Raw genomic sequence first — 21901 nt, 5'->3', positions numbered from 1 at the left:
GGAAGGAATGGTGACATAGACATACTGTCAGAATTTAGTACATTTGAGGAAACTTTAAATAGTTCAGTAAAACTCTGAAATTTTGAAGGAAGTGATTGAAGAATGTTCTTACCTGTTAGTAGAGGATCCTGAGCAGAACCTCCCAGGGCTTCATGCTGAAAGCAGGAGTCTCGGCCCATCTGTGTGTGAGGGTCTTCAGAAAGCTGGCTTGCTTTCTAGCCTGCTGATGGTGTTAGCACATGGAAAACTTTCATAAACCTATATTTAGAATGGACAAATGGGGAATGAGGAAAATAAGAAACCAGCAACGGTGTAATGTGATATCTTTCATCTAGAGAATGGTAAAAATTGAAACAGCATTGAAGCGTTACAGATGGAAATTATTAACCACAATATGTGCCACTGTGGAAAAAAATCCCCACACTTTAAGATTACAGAATTGTTAGATAAAGGCAGCTCCATAGCTGCAACAGATTTCTGTAAGGTACTTAGCTTACATCTCATAACAAGTGTTAAACAGCATATCAGAATTTTAATAAGAACAGCAGTTTCCTAAGGTTAACTAGGAGAGTTCAAAGCAATTGTTAATGAGAAACCATACACTTTTCACTTCTGTGATTTCCTAAGGCCCACAGCGATTTAAATTAACAACCTGTAATACATGCGTTATTTGGTGTAAATAAGGAATTGCAAATGGCTGAACATAGTCAAACCAACCTAACTCTAAAATAGCTGTAAGCACAGTTGTTGAGCTAAAACCAAGGAATGCTACCTATATGTACACAATACAGACACCTCATTTCCTAATTTTGACACAGAAGAAGATGCAGGCTTTATAGCAGAGAGGTCAGGACAGGTGCCCAGAGCAATACTGCCTTTTTATTAACAGCCAGTACTGAAGTGATGTAAAAAAATCTGGATGCATTTTCCAGTGTCTATAATTCTTAATTACTGATTTAAAGTTAGTAAGTAGAACCAATGAAGCCATACATTAAAGTTTTCCAATATATTCTTTAAAATAATAAAAAGACACACTGTAGAGCTATCTGCAGTAAGAAAAAAAAATGCGATCTTCACAGGCAAGAAAAGGAAACAGCTAGCTAGTCAAATTCACTAAGGTACTTAAAAAAAATAAGTAAATAGTGGAACAACTTCTTTGCCCAGCCACCATTTCCTATTTTGATGTGCCATACTGGCATATATACACATTAGTGAAACTGTTCAGCTCAAAAGACATAATGATTGGAACTTGGCAAGGTTTCTGAAGCATGAGATGGATTGCTTGGATGCATCTTTCTAGCCTACAGTGAAAAAAGCTTTACAGGAAATCTGTGTGTTTTATTTATGACACCATTTGAGGGGGTTTTTTGGTGTGAAGGAAGGAGCTGCAATACAGACTTATACTGTGAGACTCAAGGTTAGGATAATTTGAACTGCAGTAACAACTTTGCCTTAACAGATACATACATACATATATATATATACACATACATTTATATGTGCACATATATACACAGATGTTCCATTTTATCCTCAATGTATGCTTGCCCTTCACAAAAGGCCACTCCTGGTGCAACGGTATTAAAACTGATTAGCTTGGCTATTCAATGTGCTACATTAGAGCATTCCTTTTTACACAGTTAATGTTTTGACAGCTTACCCTCAAACCAACTGGAGGTACTGTCTGCTGGTGTGAACTGTGCCATTTGTGGAGATGGGAGGCTGTGAAGTATATGAAATGTTAACGTGACAATTTTATTAAATTTACAGGCTCTTAAAATAGATCCAGCAAATACTAAAGCTCTCTACAGACGGGCTCAAGGATGGCAGGGAGTAAAAGATCTCGATCAGGCATTGGTAATGATCACAATATTTAACAGAATTTTTATCTTAGCTAAACACTTCATCAGAACATTAACTTATGTTTCTCTTTTATTTTTAAGGCTGATCTTAAAAAGGCTCATGAAATTGCCCCTGAAGACAAAGGTAAAATAAAGCTGTTTCTTTACAAATTCTTTACTTTTAAGAATGTAACAAATTAACCAGGGTAGTATTTTGTAGGAACTCATACCAGTGCCATGCCCAAAATGCTGGCCTCTAACAACTTCAGCACTGACAGCGCCCTCTGAAGTGTTCTCACCTGGTTTTATACAGCAGTGATGTTTCTGTTGCTCTGGGTAACTTGGTGACGTAGGTCAACAACATGCCTCTTGAACATGCCTCCTTGTGTCACACAGGTCTTACTAACTTAATTTCCTGGTCTAATTGGACAAGATTTTTGGCATATGAATTCTGTGCTGGCACTAGTACTGTGCTTGCCACAACCTCCTCTACCTGACTACTTTACTGTAGGGATTAGGTTTTTTGCTGCTAGTGTATCTGACCTAATTGAAGATTAATGCAGTTCTATAAAATGAAATAACATGGGTAAGGTGCAGCAGTATGAGCTGGTCTTGACATATTAAGAGACATAATGGAAAGAGATTACCATAACCCTATCGTGGATTTTCTTTCTAAGCAGCTATCCAAACGGAAACACTCAAAATCAAGCAGAAGATAAAAGCCCAGAAGGAGAAAGAGAAGGCAGCTTACGCTAAAATGTTTGCTTGATTTTTTTTCCTAAACTTCTAAATCTATGCACTAACTCATGCAAAAGGATAAATGGAGCCGCTTTGTTCATTTGCCCTGTGCTGCAGTTTTCAGTGTTTACAACTCAGAAGTCTAATAATAAAGACAAACTGTTCAAAGGTGAAGTGGTTTTATTTTTAAGCTGTAATAACTTGTGTTTTGCCACTCAGGTGTGTTTTTGCAGCTTAACAGTGCTTTCTAAGAAGCATAGTTTCACACCAAGACAATTTAGCCGATTTCTGTTAGAATTTTTATTAGAGGAGGCCTGATGTCTTTTAAGGAATAAAAATGCTACATACAACAAAGGTGCAAGTATTACACTTGTTTTTTTTAAAGCACTTTACAGGTTGTATTGCAGATGGGCTCCATATTACCATCAGGAGAAAACAAAATCTCAACTGTAAATTTGATGTAAAATGTGTAACACTTCACATCAGTGTAGAAAGTTGTCACTATTTTTTTCCTCCTCCCCCCCCCCCCCCCCCCCCCGCCCCGTACTGCAAGGTCGGATTACATATAGTAAATCACTTCAGATAGAGAATACTCTTTTCAATGGTAGGTACTAAATTCTTCCACCATACCCATAGTTCTGGATATAGCTCCTGTTAATCACTGAACTTCAGCAATAAATCCAAGATCCAAAGTTCCTGCATCAGTCCTGAGAAGAACTTTCTTCTGCCTGCCACACAACTCCTGTAAAGAAGTCCTATTTAAATAAGGCTAAGGGTTTGACCAGAAGGCACCAACTTTGCATTTAATACAGCGGTCATATCTAGAATTCAAAACAGCACATTAGCCTCAAACTCTTATACATTCAAGTCAGTGCTGTACTTTTAATTACACTGCAGCATAAAATACTCCCAAACTTATTTGTTGGTGATCAGAAGTCACTGAATAGACTTCCTGTCAGTTTACATTCCATTATAAGCTGGTCCTCCTCCACCTTCAGGCACTACCCAGTTAATGTTCTGACTTGGGTCCTTAATATCACAGGTTTTGCAGTGGACACAGTTCTGAGCATTTATCTGCAGTCTTGATCCTTCTCCTGTTTCCAGGGGAACATATTCATAAACTCCTGTGAAGAGCAAGAGAGAGCTGTCACTTCACTGAACAGTTTTCCCCCTGCACGTATGCTCTACTAACCAGCAAGTGCAAAGAGGGAACTGTATTACTAGTGTGATTCAACTGCCTTCTTCCATCTTTGCTAATTATTTCATCATGAAAGTACTGTTCACGTAACATATTAAGACCTGCACTTGAACCCTTTTCTAGGAGGACTGGGATAGAATGCATGAACTAAGTAGTAGGCCAGGTGCACTCAGGTGCACAATGAAGCGCTCAAGTCTTTCACCTTCCAAAACCAGCTCAGACACATTTCTGTTACCCACCTGCTGGACAAAATCTTTGTTCCGGTCCATCAAATACAGCCAGATTCCTGCTCACAGGGATGCTGTCATCTTTGAGGGTTAAATGAGCAGGCTGGTCATGTTCATGGTTTGTACCACTTAAAGCCACAGACGACAGGAGATCAAAACTGATTTTTCCATCAGGCTTTGGATATTCAATAGGCGTGCACTCTTTGGCCGGCTTGAGCTGAGCAAAATCTGGTCCTAAATATGTTTTAAATAAATAAGTTTCCATATAGAATAACTGTAACTTGCAGTTACTCAAGAACATTTAATTAATTCAATTAAACTATTTTAACTAAACTAAGAATGTCATTAAGCTATTTTAACTTCCCTTGTCATCACAATGAAGTATTTCATACAAGGTAACCTTTTCTCTGAGACAAAAACCTGCTAAGTAGAACAGTGTTCTGGTATCTTCATTTACATCATGACAAAGTCTGCTTCAACAACTTACGTCCATTTCTTTTCTACATTCGCCACTTGACCAGATGTGCTCCAGCTTCAACTGAGACCAGAAAAGACTGACACAAAAATTTAGTACCTTCTTTCAGGAGAGAATAAAATTACCTGGATGTTTTAATGTCCATGGTTCCATTCCTCGCAGCAGCCAATAAAATATACCGGTGTAGATCATTCCTCCATACACACCAAGTACGCTATGGCAGGATGGTCGGATGTTTCTAACCGCATACAGTTCTTTCCAGACCCAGGACTTTTTCAGGTTCTCTTCATATTCTTGCACATGAAGTCCTAAGGCAGTACATTACTGGTTAGGTACCTACAGCACATAAAGACTATCCTTGAAGTAAAAAAAAATGGCTGTATAAAAACAACTGTTAGCAACGAAGGCAGCAAAATGAGAATTTCAGAATAGGAAGCTAAGTATATACTAGACAACGTATTTCAGCCTCTTGTAGAGATCTGTTTTGCTGGCAATTAGCAGCAGGTATATACTGCTCCTTTGTGGCCTCTATGAAATGACCCATGAGCAGCATGAAATTGTCTCAGACCTCAGTAAAATATAACTGGCCAGGTGGCTACATTGGCACCTTTACGGGAGAACAGCTGTTCTCTCATAGAATCCAAGAATTGACCAGAACTGACCAGGAGAATTTACCTGGGATGAGCCAGGTTGGTAGTTTGAAATTGTCAAGTTAAAAAGCTTTTTCTTTACAACTTACGCAACCACAAACATTCTGATTTCGGTAACTATGACTACAGCCCAATGGATGATGCCAGTGCTAGAGAACATTTTTTTCTCCCTTTGTAACCAGCAAGTTAATGAGATGTATTTGACCAGAAGCTTGATTTAAACTCTTTGACTGTATTCTTTACACATACTAGACACTGCACGTGACACATGACACATCTATGGCAGTGTAGTTAAAGCCAAGTAATTATCTTAGAAAAAAACCCTCTTTTTTTCAAGTGAAAATATTCTGAGAGCTTCCCCTTCACCATTCTTCATTACCATTATTCTAAGTACTACATTTAAAGCCTTGCCTGTACATGAAAACATGCTTCAGTCCACATTTTTTGTTGCATGTAAGGCTCTGAAGAAAGCTCATTATCTGTGCACAGAGAAGGTGGACTCTTATATTCTACTGCATGACCAGACTGGAGACAGCATATAAAACCTGTCCATAACCAAACACGAGCGGCACACTACCCAGTAAGAGCATTTATCACTTCAGAGGAGTTCTAAGCACTTTAACCTGTTAATACTGTATTGCACATTCTAGATGAACAACAGCTGACTAGGACTAAGTCCACCACTACAAGTAATAATCATGAGGCACCAGGCTACAGCATCCATGTCCAGAATGACTGAAATTCTAACTGGGTTCTCTTGCTGTACAGCCTTTGTTAGCAGATTTAAGGGAACAACCAAGGCTTAAATAAATGGCTACAATGTGGTCAGGATCAGGTCATTACATCAATGTGCCTGTATTACACATAAAAACAAATACACATAAGTCTCAACACTTGGAATACTATAAAGACAGAAAAAGAGGATTGAAGGAAAAAAGTATCCTTGCAATTAAGAGTGAAGAACAAACTTGATCAATACTTAAAAATAAGAGGACTTTATTTCTTAAATCATTCAACAGTATATATAGTAAATAAACAATAGATACCTTTTCAAACCAGCACACTCATTTTATGATTTATTTGCATTATTCAGACAGGTTTAGTTACCGCTAAGTTGTTGGTGACTGTAATTGAACACAGGGTAATTGCAAATCAAGGTACAACAATCTTACCTTTTGTCTTTGACTGGAGATTTTCATTGATTAATTGGCTAAAGATGGCTTCAGAAGCCAACATGCCGCTCTTCATTGCGGTATGTGTCCCTTTGATCTTAGGAACATTCATGAGTCCAGGACTGCAACCAATTAATACTCCACCTGGGAAGGTGAGTTTGGGTATTGACTGAAGAGGAAGCAGAAAAAAAAGTGTTTTCTTTGTTTGTTCTTGGTTTTTACAGTGAAAATAACCTTCTGGAAATGAAACTGGCATGAAGCTTGAGTGTCCTTCACATTTTTAAAGTTGCATGTGCGCTTTCTAAAAATACATCAGAGTTACTTCACTTACCAAGAAATTTTGGCATAGTAAGCAAATAAGAACACAGACAGTGCACTGGGGCTGAGTATAAAAAAATGACAAGACAACATTTCCTTCGTATCTTCTCTCTAGTTGCTTTATCTGCAACAAGACCGTGGTAATGTCACCCACCGATACCATTTTCCTCCTTCAAGTTTAAATAAGTTCTTTTTAAAGAGATAATTGTGTTCCCATTTCCAACAGAGTAAGTTGCATGCCTCTCCTCTCACAGCTTACCACCCAGTGCTTTTTACCACACATCTTTCCTATGTAACTGCAGAGTGCCCTCCTTGTTGTTCCCCTCCTCCCCGCTTATTTTAGAAGTTGCTCAGCAGCCAACAAATAGGTATTTAGTCCAAATAATAAAGTATCCCTTGGAATTCAAGATAATCTGAAACAAACATTTTGTTTCTTCTGCTTGTTCAATTGTCATCTGTTTACTATTCATCCATGGCCGGTTACTTCTGAATATTCATATAGTAGTCACTAAATAAAGTTGTAATACACAGCATTTCCTATGCATTTTGGGCAATTTGTTTTATCAGAGACTTAGTGGTTTGGTTTGTAGCAAAGGTAATTTAGGCTGAAAATACAACTTAATCCTTTCAACCATGAGAAGTCACCACCCTCTTGGCAGCAAAGAGATAAAACAATGCTGGTTTGGAGGACAGAGGAAGGGAAGATGCCTGCTCCGTGCAGCATCCTCACTGCCAGTGGACCAGGAACCCCCTATTTTGCTCCCCTCAGCTCAGCTCAGGGTTGAAAATCTTTTAAGTGAGTCTAATGTTTGACACTTGCATAGGTCACCAATATGAAGGTTTTTTTCCTCTGATACTTCTAGTACACATTGCTCAACAAGAGCAACACTTTATCGTTTACTACAAAACTCTGAAATATTTGCAGTTTTTTGATACAATGAAGACAAATCAGCTAACTATCCAAGAGCTTGCACTCTCTCTCTCTCCCACCAACATAGCTTCACTGTATGTTAAAGACTGAACGTAGTCATAAGGTTACCTGTAGCAGACAAAACCAGTTGAGATTGATGGTAATTTTATACACCTATATACACCTATACTCCTGTTCAACATCTTTGTCAGTGACATGGACAGTGGGACTAAGTGCGCCCTCAGCAACTTTGCTGATGACACCAAGCTGTGTGGTTCAGTTGATAAGCTGGAGGGAAGGGATGCCATCCAGAGGGACCTTTACACGCTTGTAAGGTGGGCTGATGCCAACCTTATGAAGTTTAACCATGCCAAGTGCAAGGTCCTACACCTGGGTCGGAGCAATCCCAGGCACAGCTACAGGCTGGGCAGAGAAGAGATTCAGAGCAGCCCTGCAGAGAAGGACTTGGGGGTGTTGGTTGATGAGAAAATGAACATGAGCTGGCTTCAGTGTGCACTCACAGCCCAGAAACCAACTGTATCCTGGGCTACATCAAAAGGAGCATGACCAGCAGGTCAAAGGAGGTGATCCTGCCCCTCTACTCTGCTCTTGTGAGACCTCACTTGGAGTATTGTGTGCAGTTCTGGTGTCCTCAACATAAAAAGGACAGGGAACTGTTGGAACAAGTCCAGAGGAGGGCCACGAGGATGATCAGGGGACTGGAGCACCTCCCGTATGAAGACAGGCTGAGGAGGTTGGGGCTGTTCAGCTTGGAGAAGAGAAGGCTGCGTGGAGAACTCATAGCAGCCTTCCAGTATCTGAAGGGGGCCTACAAGGATGCTGGGGAGGGACTCTTCATCAAGGACTGTAGCAATAGGACAAGGGGTAAGTGACTTAAACAGGGGAAGTTCAGGTTAGATATAAAGAAGTCCTTTACTGTGAGGGTGGTGAGGCACCGGAACAGGTTGCCCAAAGAAGTCGTAAATGCTCCATCCCTGGCAGTGTTCAAGGCCAGGTTGGACAGAGTTTTGAACAACCTGGTCTATTGGAAGGTGTTCCTGCCCATGGCAGGGGGTTGGAATAAGATGTTCTTAAGGTCCTTTCCAACCCAAACCATTCTGCGATTCTATTTGATGCAACATTGCCACCAAAATGAAAACTGGAGATACTCAACAACTTACATAAGAAAATATTCCTGGACTCTAGTGATGCAAATGAGTCAGACTGCTACAATCAAAGCAACACATGCAAAAGAAGAGCTAATTTAAAATCTTCTTAAGTGATTCACCAATAAAGCTTTTTTTATTCTTTACTGAAAGCTTGTATTTAAAAAAGGCCATTTAAAGTATGACTTCATCATTAACTAGATGATTTTATCTACAGGAAATAAGTAAAACTAAAAACAAAAGCTGAACAACCCCCTCATGCGTTTATAGTAGAACAGTTAAAGTAAGGTACGTGCTATTTTAAGTCCAGCAAATAAGTCCAAAGATTAGGCAGAGGTGCACAAGAGCTGTCATCCTAATGTGTGTAATTTATCACAATGTCTGTGACTTAAAAACTACCACGCTCTTTCAGCTTTATGTTTTGAGTAGTATAGGAAGTATGCAACTAAAGACACAGTCTGGCTACTACTTCATGAAAGGAGGAAATTCAATAATGATTATCTGTGATACAGGAATCAGTGCACAGGGTAGAAGGAGAAGATATTTTACATGTAACTGTAGATTAAAACACCTTTGTATTTTTTTTCTTATCTGTGTTAATAATGGTCAGACAGTGGTCTATGAAATTAGTAACACACCCGTGTTACAGCGTAATGACATATTTCCACTTCATAACGGACCAAGTAACCAACCTGCAGATTGATTAAATAATTACATTTAATCAGGAAGTTGCTTCACAAACCCACATGACTCAGTCCCAGGCATGCACAGTAGTAACAAAGCTTAACCCCAAAAGACTGAGACAAGTGTTACACTGCTGCTGAAATTCCACTTGTATTACTAGAACTGCATGAAGTCACATTTATACTAAAGAAGACATTCAAAAAGGAAGAATGATGTAATCAGAGAGTAGAGTGGAATGGCCCCAGACACAGGCTGCAAATCACAAATACTCAGGCTAGTTTCAAACTCTAAACCAAAAGGCACATCTACAAATAGATCTAGGAGTTCAGGACATGCAGCCATGTCCTGTGTTCCATGATTCCCACATAATAAGAAGGTTGGAAGGACTGTAGCTATTAAATATAAAAGCAAAACTATTTCTTCTGCAAATTGTTCCAGCCCTTTCAACTGAACTTGAGGCTTGGTGAACACACAGAACTGGGTTAGTTTAGTCTGGAGAAAAGGAGGCTCAGGAGGGAACATTATTGCTCTCTTCACCCACCTGAAAGGAGGATGGAGAGAGGAGGTGGGTGGTCTCTTCTCCTAAGTAACAAATAATATGATAAGAGGAAATGGCCTCAAGTTGCACCAGGGGAGGTTTAGACTGGATTTTAGGAAACATCTGCTCACTGCAAGAGCTGTCAAGCATTGGAACAGGCTTCCCAGGGAGTGGAATCACCATCCCTGGAGGCATTTAAGACATGTAGATGTGGCACTTAATGAGATGGTTCACTGGGGGACTTGCCAGTGGTGGGTTAACAGTTGGACTGGATAATTTTAAGGGTCTTTTCCAGCCTAAACAGTTCTATGAATCCATATTTAATTTAGAAACAGAGTGATTATGTCAGGTTTTTTATATGACAGAGCCTAAACCTAGCAAACCCCAGCAGCCAGTATTCAGCAAGATAACAAGGCTTTTCTGTCCGGAAAAACTCTTGGCTTTATTCAACTTTACTATAGCTCAGGTGTTTCCCATACAGCCCAAATTTACTGCACTAAAATCACAGCTATAGGGAACTCAAATTAAAAAAAAAAAAAAAAAAAAAATCATGAAAATGTTACCTGCAAACCACCTTCATTTAATGCTCTGGCACCATAGGCAATCCTTGTTCCACCCTCCAAAGTAGGCTGTACAGTAGGATGGTGCTTCCACCTCTGAAACTCCCTAAATGGATTCAAATAGGGATTTTGATAATCTAAACCAACCTTAAAAAAAGAAAAGTGTGCAACATTAATGAAAACAAAGTACAAAACTTCAACAGAAGTTTGAAAAGAAAACAATTGCATATCACATCAAGTCTTTACTCCTATTTTATACTAAACCAACCTCAAGATCCTTCTGCTTAGAGAAACTACTGCCAAAAATACATTCTGTTAATAGGACAGGAGAAGTGTATCTGAGAATTTGCTGCTACAAGACTGTTCTTTGCCCTACTGAAGCTTGAAGCATGGAAAATATTTAATTGCATTGTAAACATCTTCCATCTGTCATTGAAATAAAACAGTGAAATTATGTTTAAATTTGTCTTTCAAACTTTCTTTGCCCTAGAAAAGCTGGAAGGAGAGGTGAACAATTCTTTCTAGATAGTTATGTCCTTGTGCTCACATATGTAACCAGTTCTTCACATCATTTAGCAGAGTCAATTATCATTTCCAATTAGGTAAACCATTTTAATAAAGCACAGGAGATCAGTGATGGAAGCAGAAAATGAAGGAAAAAGTCTTTTGCCAATTGGCTGGACGCACAGTTTCCTATCTTACGTATGTGAGAATTTGCCCCAAGATATACTCTGCATTTCCGATCTTTAATATACTCTTAAAACTACTCTTATGCTGCCAAGTTTTCTCTTTTGAGCTTTGTGGTTCCTTTAACCTTTATTCGAGGCAAATAACAAAACATATCATGAGTCAGCAAGAAACAGTTGTTTTCTACTTGATTTCTCTGGCAGCTGACTGCTTTTAGAGCACTGCTTGCATTTATTTCCTTGCTAGATAAAAGTTAATGAACAATTTACAAAAATAATTCTGCTAGAAGAATCAGTTCAGACCAACATAGGTGTAAAATTCAAAGATAAAAAGTGCTTGTATGTTCACACAAAAGCCGATTTTCTCCTATGTGAACTGGAGATAATATGAACATTAATGATTACCATTCTCTATCCTTCTAAAAGCAAACAGAATTTAAATGGCTATTGTCTCTACCTAATAATTCCAAGACTAGAAATCTGAACAGAACAAGTATGTATGTCTGAGAAAAGCTAACAAGTGTGTTTCAATATTTCTTACAAAACCATTAGACAAAAATACAGTTTTCACACACATTCTGGGACCTTTTTGAAATCTAGAAGGCCAAAATATGACCTAAATCCTACGCTGGTAAAAGCCCAGATCGTGTGCCTGACTAACGTAACATCTGCGTGTGAAGCACACACACATAATAATAACTGCATGCTTCATTTAGGACTGTAGGTGCTAGAAAAACATTTCCTACTATTGCTCTTTGCATCACTGGCTGGCAGGATGACACAAGACTGTCTACAGTGATCTCAATTCTTCTGATAAAGAGGCAGTAAGAAAGAAGCAGCTGCCTGTTCAACTCAGAGACAACTGCTAAACGGGGAGGCAAACAGGGGTGATATGAAGGGCAAGAACATACTGAAGAACTTGGGAATAGAAGGAATGCTGCTTGTGGAACTGCAGAATAGTTTCACTTTACGTGCTTCCCTCAAAGCTCAGCTACACCCAAGACTGACACATGACAAAATGGAAATGTATGAAGTGTGCATGATTTAGACATTTCCTAACTTGCAAAAAACTCTTGTGAGCACAATTCTGGTTGATGATTTGGGTTTGGGTTTACCAAAACTTTGTTTGCAAAAAAATTTATTTCTAAGTTTTCCACTTTGTTCTTAATGAAAGACTTTTGATTTAAGATACATTTATATGACAAATTAACCTTCCCTAACATGGACATAAGTGCATGTAAAATTGAGAAAGTACTAAATTTAGTCTGTTGCTATTTGTGTGTTTTCTTCTTCATATTAAAACAGAGAAAAGAAACTGCATAAAAAAGACCAAACAACAAGAAGCAAGCATGCAAAAACCAGCTTCACTTACCACAAATCCAAGAGCAACTAAAGGTTCACTCTCCTTTAAGTGATATAGAAAGGATCCTCCATATGTATGTCTGTCTAAAGGCCAGCCTACAGTATGTTCCACTCTTCCTGGTTTCCATTTCTTTTCATCAATAGTCCATAACTGAAACAAAGATGATAAAAAAATTACTTTACATTGCAAAGTAATGGCCTTTCAATAATATTATATATACATAAAAATATGCAATTACATATAGAAGAAAATTAATTTATTGCTATGACCAATGCATAAATTCATACAGCAAAATACTAGGTAATAAGTACACTTTTTTTTGGATTACCATTGAAGAATTTCCTAATACAATACTTCACTTTCTAGAAATGTTGTGCATCAGAAAATGCTACTGAGGCTCCAGTACTATACCCAAAATTGTCATTTTATGCTTTATATTAGCAACTTCAATAGATACTTCTGCTAAGGAAGGCAATACTTACATTGATTTTTTTTTTTTTAAATACACTATTTTTTCATATGAATCACTGCAATTTCCTCACAAGGTCAAGGCTTAACAATATGCCTGAGTTGACCTAAATATCTGCAGTCAAACAGGTTGTCCTCTCTCTGCTCTCTCCTACACATCTCCAGTGCTGATCTGACCCTTGGTGAACTCACAGAAGCACCTTCATGTTTCCACTAGCGAGTCAATTTTCTGCTCATTTCACAAAACACCTCTTCACCACAGAGCCAGGTGCAGTCTAATGACAGAAGGGCATGGAAGGTACATCTAAATTAATGCTTCAGGTCAGATCAAGGAGTGTATTTTTGAGCAGAACTCCTGATTCTTCCCACTTATTGTGCTTTGGTTCACATCATAAAGCAGCCATTGTACAGGAAGGTATGAACTGGATTCCCTTCACAAGAAACTATATTGTAAGACAGGCCCCAGAAGCCCATCTAAAACGTGCCAGTCACAAAAGGGACTCAGTCCATGGGACTAGATCAGAGCTAATCCTAAGTAAAAATAAACCTGAAATATGCATACCATGGATATCACCTCATCAGCACCAGCTATTTCACTTACAGAACCATTCCTATTGGACTGTACTATTTGCTAAAGCAGTCTCAGCCGGAAGCAAAGGAACTCTACAGCAAACCCCATGCTTTAATGACAACTTAGGTGTTAGAAATAGTAAGACTATGTGTTATTCTCTACAGAAGTGTAAACTAATTATTTAACAAATATTCTGCTACTAGAAGCATATTCTTAGAGTAATAAATATTATAGTCAAACTGACCATATTCTAAATAGAATCATAGAACAGTAGGGGTTGGAAAGGACCTTAAGATCATCTAGTTCCAACCCCCCTGCCATGGGGCGGGAAATAACACGGCTCTTTTTCATGACTGATATTTCCTGAGCATAAAATATTTTCAAAAGGAAACCGGATCCCTATCCCAATTTTGTAAACCCAGTGAAGGGCATTTAGGGGGTAAAAATAAAACAAACAAGCTCATCTAGAAGGTGTTTCAGAGACCATGACTCATCATCTGGAATAGCTCCTCTCACTAATCAAAACACAGAGAAAGGCTTTCCTCCCCTTCTCAGGCACTAAAGCCCCCCAGAATTGGGCAGCATGAATCCCTCTCCCATTTAGTACTGAAAACAGACTTCACAAATTAACATAATCTGAAATCAAATTAGCTTTTGATCAATTTAGCATCAAATCCACATTAGCAGAGTGGATTCACAGGTACCTTTAGTTATAACACAGATATAAGAGAAAAAGCAACTGAAACAAAAGAGTCACAATCTTCAGGGATTATCTTCTCTGATGACCTTCAGAATAGCAAAGATTCTGAAGCCTGAAAGCATAACTCAAAATCTATCGTTCTCATTTCTTACACAGATTAACTTGAAAGCAAACAGAAACTACCTTATAGTTTCATAGTATTTTACATAATTGTTACAATTATGCAGGCAATACTACCTCTTTCAGTCCAATGCCATAGCTCTGGGGTTGACAATTCTCCCTTAGATTGTACTTTTTGTACATCTGTTTGGCTAGATGTCCGTGACAACCTTCAGCAAAGACTGTGACTTTACCATGGAGTTCCAAGCCTCTTTCAAAGGTAGCCTGCAAAAGGAGAGTGTTTCATCAGCAGTTAGATCTCTGCCACACCAAAATCACAGCAAGAAACTAGAAGGCACTACTTTGTCACCTGCATATGTGAGCACTGGATGAGAATATTACTAGATTATATTTGCAATGTAAAAAGACAAGACTCTAAATACAGACAAGCTTGCAGGGGGGAAAAAACATTTTTTTTTTTTTTTAAAGCTTGATTTCTGTCAGAAAGTTTAATGTTGAAAAAGATAATGAAAACTGGTTTGGATTAAGATATCCAGCAGCGTCTAATAAAACCATCTCAATGTAAGCAATTGGTCCAGGAGAAACTTACTGCTGTGATTTTGTATTGTTTCTCAGGTGCAATCTGCTTGTGACTTATTGGCTGGAAACCTCTGAAAAAGGCTAGCAAATGAAAAATGAAAATGCTCCCTCTATGCAGGAATTACCTTTAAACAGGAGTTACAACATTTTGCCGAGTTTTTTGGTATATTCTTTGAATTTCTTATTGTCAACTTTTACATGAATTATCTTACAAAATATTAAGAGGACTACAGGGACTTACTACTTGATCTAAATATTAAAAACATAATGTCCAATCTGAAGTAAATCTATATAAATGAATTAACTACAATTCCACACTGTAAATATCAGAAATTCATTAATTTGAAACGTTGCAGCAATGCGACTAAGTTGTATTTCAGTTAACATCCTTCTCCAGCATCTAGACAAGAATCACTGTGCAACTTTTTACTACACAGTCTTACCACTGGCATTTTTGTTTGATTGGTGCCGACTGCATGGTGAAATTCTATTCATTAACCCTAGCCTATCTGATTAGTCACTGCACAAACACACTGAAGATATTCTTGCCTTGAAGGTTATACAAACTCTGTCTATTTACCTGAACCTTTATACACTGGAGTTAGTACCAGCTGACCTAACTGACAGCTGAAATACTTGAATACTCAAAAAATTGCAGCAGTGGCACATTAATTATGTACGTTAAAGAAGTTTAGAGACACATTGTCCCAGTTTCAGCTGTAACAGCCATTTTTAAATCCTTCCTAGTAGCTGGTGCAGTGCTGTGTTTTGGCTTTAGTCTGGGAACAATGCTGATAACACACAGATATTTTAGTTGCTGCCAAGTAATGCTTACTCTGATCAAGGACTTTTCAGTCTCTCATGCTCTGCCAGTGAGGAGGGACACAAGAGGCAGAAAGGAAGCACAAACAGGACACCTGACCCAAACTAGCCAAAGGGGTATTCCATACCACAGCACATCATGCCCAGTATATAAACTGAGGGGAGTTACATGGAAGGCCCAGATTGCTGCTTGGGTCAGGACAGGTATCAGTCAGTGGGTGGGGAGCAATTGTGTTGTGCATCACTGCTGTTTATTGGGTTTTTTCCTTTCCCTTTTTAGTTTTATATTCTCTCCCCTTGTTATTTCCCTCACCATTATTATTAGTAGTAGTTCTGTATTATACTTAAGTTATTGCACTGTTCTTATCTCAACCTGTGGGGTTTACATTATTTCAATTCTCCTCCCCATCCCTGGTGAGCAAGTGGATGTGTGGTTCTGAGTTACAAGCTGGGCTTAAACCCCAAACATGCATTCTTCCAGAATAAACGGAAAAAATTCTAGGTTTTGAGGATGCTTTAAAATAAATACTAAAATAATAATTCCTTCCTATTTTAAAACCAAATTCCCAATAAATCCATATCACAGCAGCAAGCTAAACACATTACCCGCGCCTCCTACTGGAGAAAATGTACACCTGAAAGTAAGAGCACGTCTGTCCTCTACAGGAGACAGCCAATACCACACTGGAAAAAGGTATTTTCCCCCGCCACTACTTCCTCCTCCACTGTCTATATTCTCTCAAAACAAGTCTTTTATTCTCATTTCCTGCCTTAAATAGGGAAAATAGCCCATGCTTTCATATGAAAGTAAATACCTCTCTGAAACTACATAACTAATAAGAAAGCTCATAAAGTAATTCTTCAGAAAAAGCTTGTACCCATAATTTCTATGGCCAAATAATTCTGTGAGAAAGCTGTTATGGGTAGCTGTGGTGCCAAATTCTCCCTATGCATTGCATAAGGAAGAGACACACTGCAGGTTTTAGATTCCACTAAAAATCAAAGTCTGTCACTTAGGGCAGGGAGTCACCTTCTAGACACAGAAATGGGAACGACCAGCAAAAAGGTGTAAAGACTCAGTGTGTACTTTGCCCCAGTGAGGCAGACAGCCTGTCAACAAATGGGACTGCAGTTGTGAATATTAAAGATAATCAGCCAGAAGTACACTCTCTTACACGTTGCTAGTTACCAGCTGGACCACAGCTTTCTATTTCATCTTCATGCCTTTCTTCTACAAGTCCCTGGAATTGTTTCCTGATTTAACATATGCCAACACACCTTCAAGTCACTCCCAAACAAACCTCCTTTCTGCGAAGGCTTTTTCTGCTAATCTCAGAAGTTTACAAGGTTCTGAGGCCACAACTTGCTCAATTTTATCTACAGAGAGGGAAGACAGGTACTGAATTTTACACTTTTCCTTAGCCAGCAGCAAGACGACTGATGGCAGTAGAAGCAGATACATCACAATTTCTATAATCAGACCCCTAGTTATGGAGAAGATAGCTACTTACTTTAGGTGCTCCATCCTTTTGAATGCCTACGTCATTAGTTGCTATCCCTTTCACGCTACCATCTTCATGAAAAAGAACCTTCGGAAATATTTAAGCAAACAAACAAAAAACTTAATGATCTGTCATTTTAATCAACTCATAAAAAGCTATAATGCAGAACTTCTAAGCTCTATGTCTTTAATGGTCAAACTTGAAGACTATGTAACATATGATCCACTTGCACTTTGCTGGAGCTGGGCCAGAATTTAGACACCGAAACACAACTTTCACAATATACGTCTTTTAAAGGAATGCTGTGATTGTACAAATAATTGGGAGTGAAGAGGGTTGCAAAACCACTTTTCATATATGCAGTGATGTCATTATTACCTCAGCTGCTGCATAGCCTGGATATATCTCAACACCCAATGCTTCTGCTTGTTCACCTAGCCAGCTCACAAAATGGCCCAGGCGTACTATGTAATTTCCATGATTAACCATTGGAAGTCCTAAGCAGAAAGACATACATACATAAACCACAGAACAATAAGCAAAATGACACAAGTTGTATACATCAGATGTCATATCTTCTACAACTACTATCTTCACAGTAATCTTATGCATTATCATAATCATCATCTACATAGACCCTATCACTAAGTTATTACTTCTTCATACACTTGCTGTACTACACTGAATCAAAATTGAGTAATGAAAGAGCTGAAAAAGACACAGAGAAAGATGACTCTCTATCACCTCACTAAACTTTACCTGGAATAATTGGCACTGGAATTCTAGATTTCTCTGTTAAAATTCCAAATTTGTCTTCAGTTACGGGAGTTTTAAGTGGAGCCTACATTAAGAAAGAAAAAAGAAACAGTATGTTTCTAAAAAACAGAAAAGTTATGTTTTTCTATCCAATCCAACAATTACAAAGAAAACAATCCAACTGGCAGCCTAATAAAGGTTTAATAAAGCAGTTCTGTAGGAAGGTATCACAAGAAAGAAGTACTTTATCAGGCAGTCATCACACAAGAATCAACACAACCATTGACACACAAAAAAAAAATTGACCAGGGCCCTGCAAATAACTTCTACAGTTTGTACACAGGCTTGTACTTCATCAATATTCTAGACCTTTCTGAAGAAAGCAGTTCAACTTGTGTAATTATTCCAGTAAGACAAAACAACCAGCTGACACCTGGTCTTGCAGCTCCCAGGTGACAGCAGGCAGCTGGCTGCAAGTCAGATGGCTGTTCTGTCAGAAATGGTAGCTCATTTCTTGCTATCCGCCCTCCTAAAAGCGCCTTAGGTCTCTGTTACACCACTAACTCCGTACAAAAGTAAGTGTACTATGTGCCATTTCCTAAGACTATGAAGAACTATTTCACAGAAAGAAGTCTGACATTGCTAAGAATTGCACATCTTGCTGCTTGTGCACAGGAGCTGGATTCTGCACAAATGCAGTGTAGTGCATCCCAGGATGCACCAGACATACTGCCTATATGCAGTAAAACTACTGCATGAAAGAGCAAAGGCCACAGCCTATCTGTGCAGACGTAAAACTTTAGCATTGCCAAACTAGAGGTAACAGACTAAAAAAGAAGACAGGGCTTTTTTTGTTTTGCTACATCAGTGTTTTTTTAAATGGTAAGAAGTACCAATGATACCAAAGTACCAATGCAGTTCAACAGAAGATAGCAATTAATTTAAGGTTGATACGCTCATACATACCCCCCGCTTCTTCCAGTCTGGAAAGAGCTCTTCTAAGGCCCGTGGCTCAACACAGGCACCAGACAGCGTATGCGCACCAATTTGAGAAGCTTTTTCCACCAGGCAAACACGTATTTCTTTGTTATGCTCAGCAGCTAACTGTTTGAGTCGAATAGCTGCAGAGAGACCCGCAGGGCCTCCTCCAACAATGACAACATCAGCTTCCTCTGCAAATCTTTCCATGTTTACCCCTATAATAGAAAAAAAGAAAAGATAATAACGTAAACCAATACCCAATTTCCCACAGTCTCTCTCACTCTCTGCTCTGTTACACTGGCTGCTGGGTATCCCAGAAGTATTACTTTGCATAAAAGGAAGCTAAATATTGAACAGAATCCCCACTTCAGTACTTGGAAGAGGCATAGAAGGACATCAGCACCCTAATGTAAAATTAGCTCCTTTTTTTAATATACCATAAAAACATGCATTCAACCTCTATCCACCACAAGTGTCATTTTAGTATGTTTAAATTCAGATTCCAGTTGGGCAGCTGTATCAAAGATGCTCCCTGAAACTCTCGGTAAGGGAGAAAGAAAAGAAAAAATACCTTTTGCCAGAACACGCAACTGAATTTTACTCTAATTAATCATTCTTTTCTGGAATTGAAGCCATTAAAATTGCTGAATGTAGAGACCGGAATGCCCAGAGATATGTATTAATCTTATTTTCTCACAAACGCTCACTGTAAGAACAACTGAGAAAATCCAGCAGGCACATACCTGATAGAATTAAATCTTGAAATAAGTCACTAAAGCAAAAGCTGCTTACGTATTTTACTTGTGTAACCAGGAGAAAGTTTATTCTGATGCCATATTTATATATTCTGATGCCAAGTTTATTCTGATGCACTAAAGACACACACCTTAAAATTCAATTTGGAATATTAGTACTATATTTAAGAGTACAGAATTTCTGTAAGAAGATAAAGACAGCAACATATTTCAGTGTCTTTAAAACAGCAGTAACAGAGGAGCTTTCAAAGAATGCAATTTTTTTTTGCTCACCTTCCCATCGTTTGTCTTTGTCCCGAGGATGAATTGTATAATGTGTAGTTATGCGAGGCACAGAGGCAGTAGATGCACATCTTGAGATATGCAGTGACGGAAGGCAATCTCTGTTTATCAACTTGAGTGCACGAAAGCACTGATATGCTGCTAAAATAAGAAACAAATTTGTAAAATCAGCAATTTTCCACATTTCCTGAGTTTTCAGACACAACAAATATGACAGCATCCCCCCCCCTCCCCCCCAAGTTCATCTCTTCTGACATCTCAACACATGTTGAGACACAGAGTTTGGGCTACTGACGCTAGGGAGTTCACCTAAAATGAACATGGTCTATGAGTGTCATGGTCTACAAGAAACTCTCAGGCTGACGCCCAAGTATACTTTAGCTAAAGCCAGAACAATGGATATAGTTAACCTTGATATTAGCTGCAGAGATGGTAATTGCTGTAAGAACAAGTCAGAACTTCTTTTCAAGCAAATGGACCAAATTAAAGTTTAAAATTATCAAAATAAGGCTCTGTTCACAGGGCTATTACATGTTACATTCTTGTCTCATTTTCTTTTTTCACAAAAACTAGTATGGTCAGCACAAAAAGTGTTATAGCCAGTTAAAAGGTCTGTGAACTAATGCACCCTGACAGGTATTTTTCCTTCCTTTAAGGATTCCTTTCCTCTAGTTTCACAGGTGAAGGAGGATACAGAGTATTTCTGCAAAGCCACAAAGTAAAATCACCTACTGAAAGGTCTTGTTGAGAATGGCATCTGGCAAGGTGAGCACAAACATCTTCCACTATAACTCTGCACAGCGACAGTAAGGATGCTAGTCTCTATATGCAAATGCAGTATTATCTATGCTGGTTTTATAACAGCAATTTTGTACTTAACCAGCAATAACATAAAAATTGTTATCATACTACCTCATGACTCTGAATTATTCTTTACTTGCAATCAGGATCTGAGAACAAGCAATGGATTTAGTAAGCACGATAAACAACTGCACCTATACAGATATAATAGGACACATTAATTTTGGAGGTATCTGAACAGAACTGACAGTACTAAGAATTTCATGGCATAGTTTAAAAATGTCAGTTGTTTCACACACATGTAAAAGAAGTGAAATTCGACCCCGAATGCAGCTGATAATTACAAAGGCAGGTCTAAAAAGTGAACGGCCAGCTCTCTCCAGTGAATGAACTCAGCTGTTGCTACCAGAGGGCTTAAGGACTCAGTAAACGCGACGTGAAACCTTTGGGTGAGGCAAACAGTCTCTAAGAAGGCACTTTACGCTCCCGCAGCTCTTACTAACTGCTGTCAGGACGCTATTTAGTCAGCAAGACTGCCTTTAATTGCTTTATTTTCTCGCTTAAAAAGGGCAACCTATAGTATGGCTCCAAAGATAATTCCACCGTCATTCGCCCGCCGCAGAGGCGCAGCAGCCCCCTGCCTGGCCCCCTCGGAGCTCCCGTAAGCGCTGCCTTCGGGCTCAGTGGTACCTTCAACCGGTCAGAGACGGCCGGGGCAGAGGGAACACGGCCGTGCCTCCGCTAACACCGCTGCCGCCCGCCAGCCCCGCCGCTCCCGGCCCGCGGCCCCCGCCGTCCGGACACCCGGGCGCGCCCCAGCCACGACCTTTGCTCTCATTCCCCGCCGCGCCATTCGCCAGGCCCGCTCTTCCCCGCCGGACGGCGGCAGGCCTATCCCTGTCCCCTGGGGACAGTGAGCCGCCCCGGGGCGAGCCGGCGTGTTACCTCGGCTGGAGGACGGGCAGCAGAACAGCAGCATGGCGCCAACACCCACTCCCCTCAGCACCCTCACAACCCCGCGACCGCCCTCGGCCACGC

At 39.3% G+C, this 21901-nt stretch overlaps 2 protein-coding genes across 5 annotated transcripts in view; one reads left to right on the top strand and one right to left on the bottom strand.

Moving 5' to 3' along the window:
* PPID (peptidylprolyl isomerase D) overlaps positions 1 to 2753 on the top strand; it is a 14348-nt gene extending 11595 nt beyond the window's left edge. Inside the window, exons 8-10 of one of the 2 annotated variants that reach the window (XM_065693724.1) lie at positions 1771 to 1857; positions 1944 to 1986; positions 2519 to 2753. In XM_065693724.1, coding sequence (XP_065549796.1) covers positions 1771 to 1857; positions 1944 to 1986; positions 2519 to 2610 — 222 coding nt within the window. In that variant the 3' untranslated portion in view covers positions 2611 to 2753. The remainder of the gene's footprint in view (positions 1 to 1770; positions 1858 to 1943; positions 1987 to 2518) is intronic. The other variant, XM_065693731.1, reaches the window with a different exon arrangement.
* Positions 2742 to 21901, bottom strand: ETFDH (electron transfer flavoprotein dehydrogenase). Of its 3 annotated transcripts, none has more exons than XM_065693691.1 (13): positions 21809 to 21901; positions 20054 to 20203; positions 19011 to 19240; positions 18048 to 18129; positions 17667 to 17785; positions 17298 to 17375; positions 14503 to 14649; positions 12536 to 12676; positions 10481 to 10624; positions 6302 to 6470; positions 4605 to 4787; positions 4017 to 4238; positions 2742 to 3703 (listed from the first exon to the last, which is right to left on the bottom strand). In XM_065693691.1, exons 1-13 carry the CDS (start codon positions 21840 to 21842, stop codon positions 3540 to 3542), a joined length of 1863 nt encoding a protein of 620 aa, XP_065549763.1. In that variant the 5' UTR covers positions 21843 to 21901; the 3' UTR covers positions 2742 to 3539. The 3 variants fall into 3 exon arrangements, with proteins under 3 accessions (XP_065549763.1, XP_065549773.1, XP_065549783.1); XM_065693701.1 differs by having other exon boundaries at positions 20054 to 20200; XM_065693711.1 differs by lacking the exon at positions 21809 to 21901 and adding an exon at positions 20795 to 21781.

Source organism: Lathamus discolor, chromosome 1 (assembly GCF_037157495.1).
Source record: "Lathamus discolor isolate bLatDis1 chromosome 1, bLatDis1.hap1, whole genome shotgun sequence".
Lineage (NCBI taxonomy): Eukaryota > Metazoa > Chordata > Aves > Psittaciformes > Psittacidae > Lathamus > Lathamus discolor.
The sequence above is the reverse complement of the archived record's forward strand: the minus strand, read 5'-3'. Positions and strand labels throughout refer to the sequence as shown.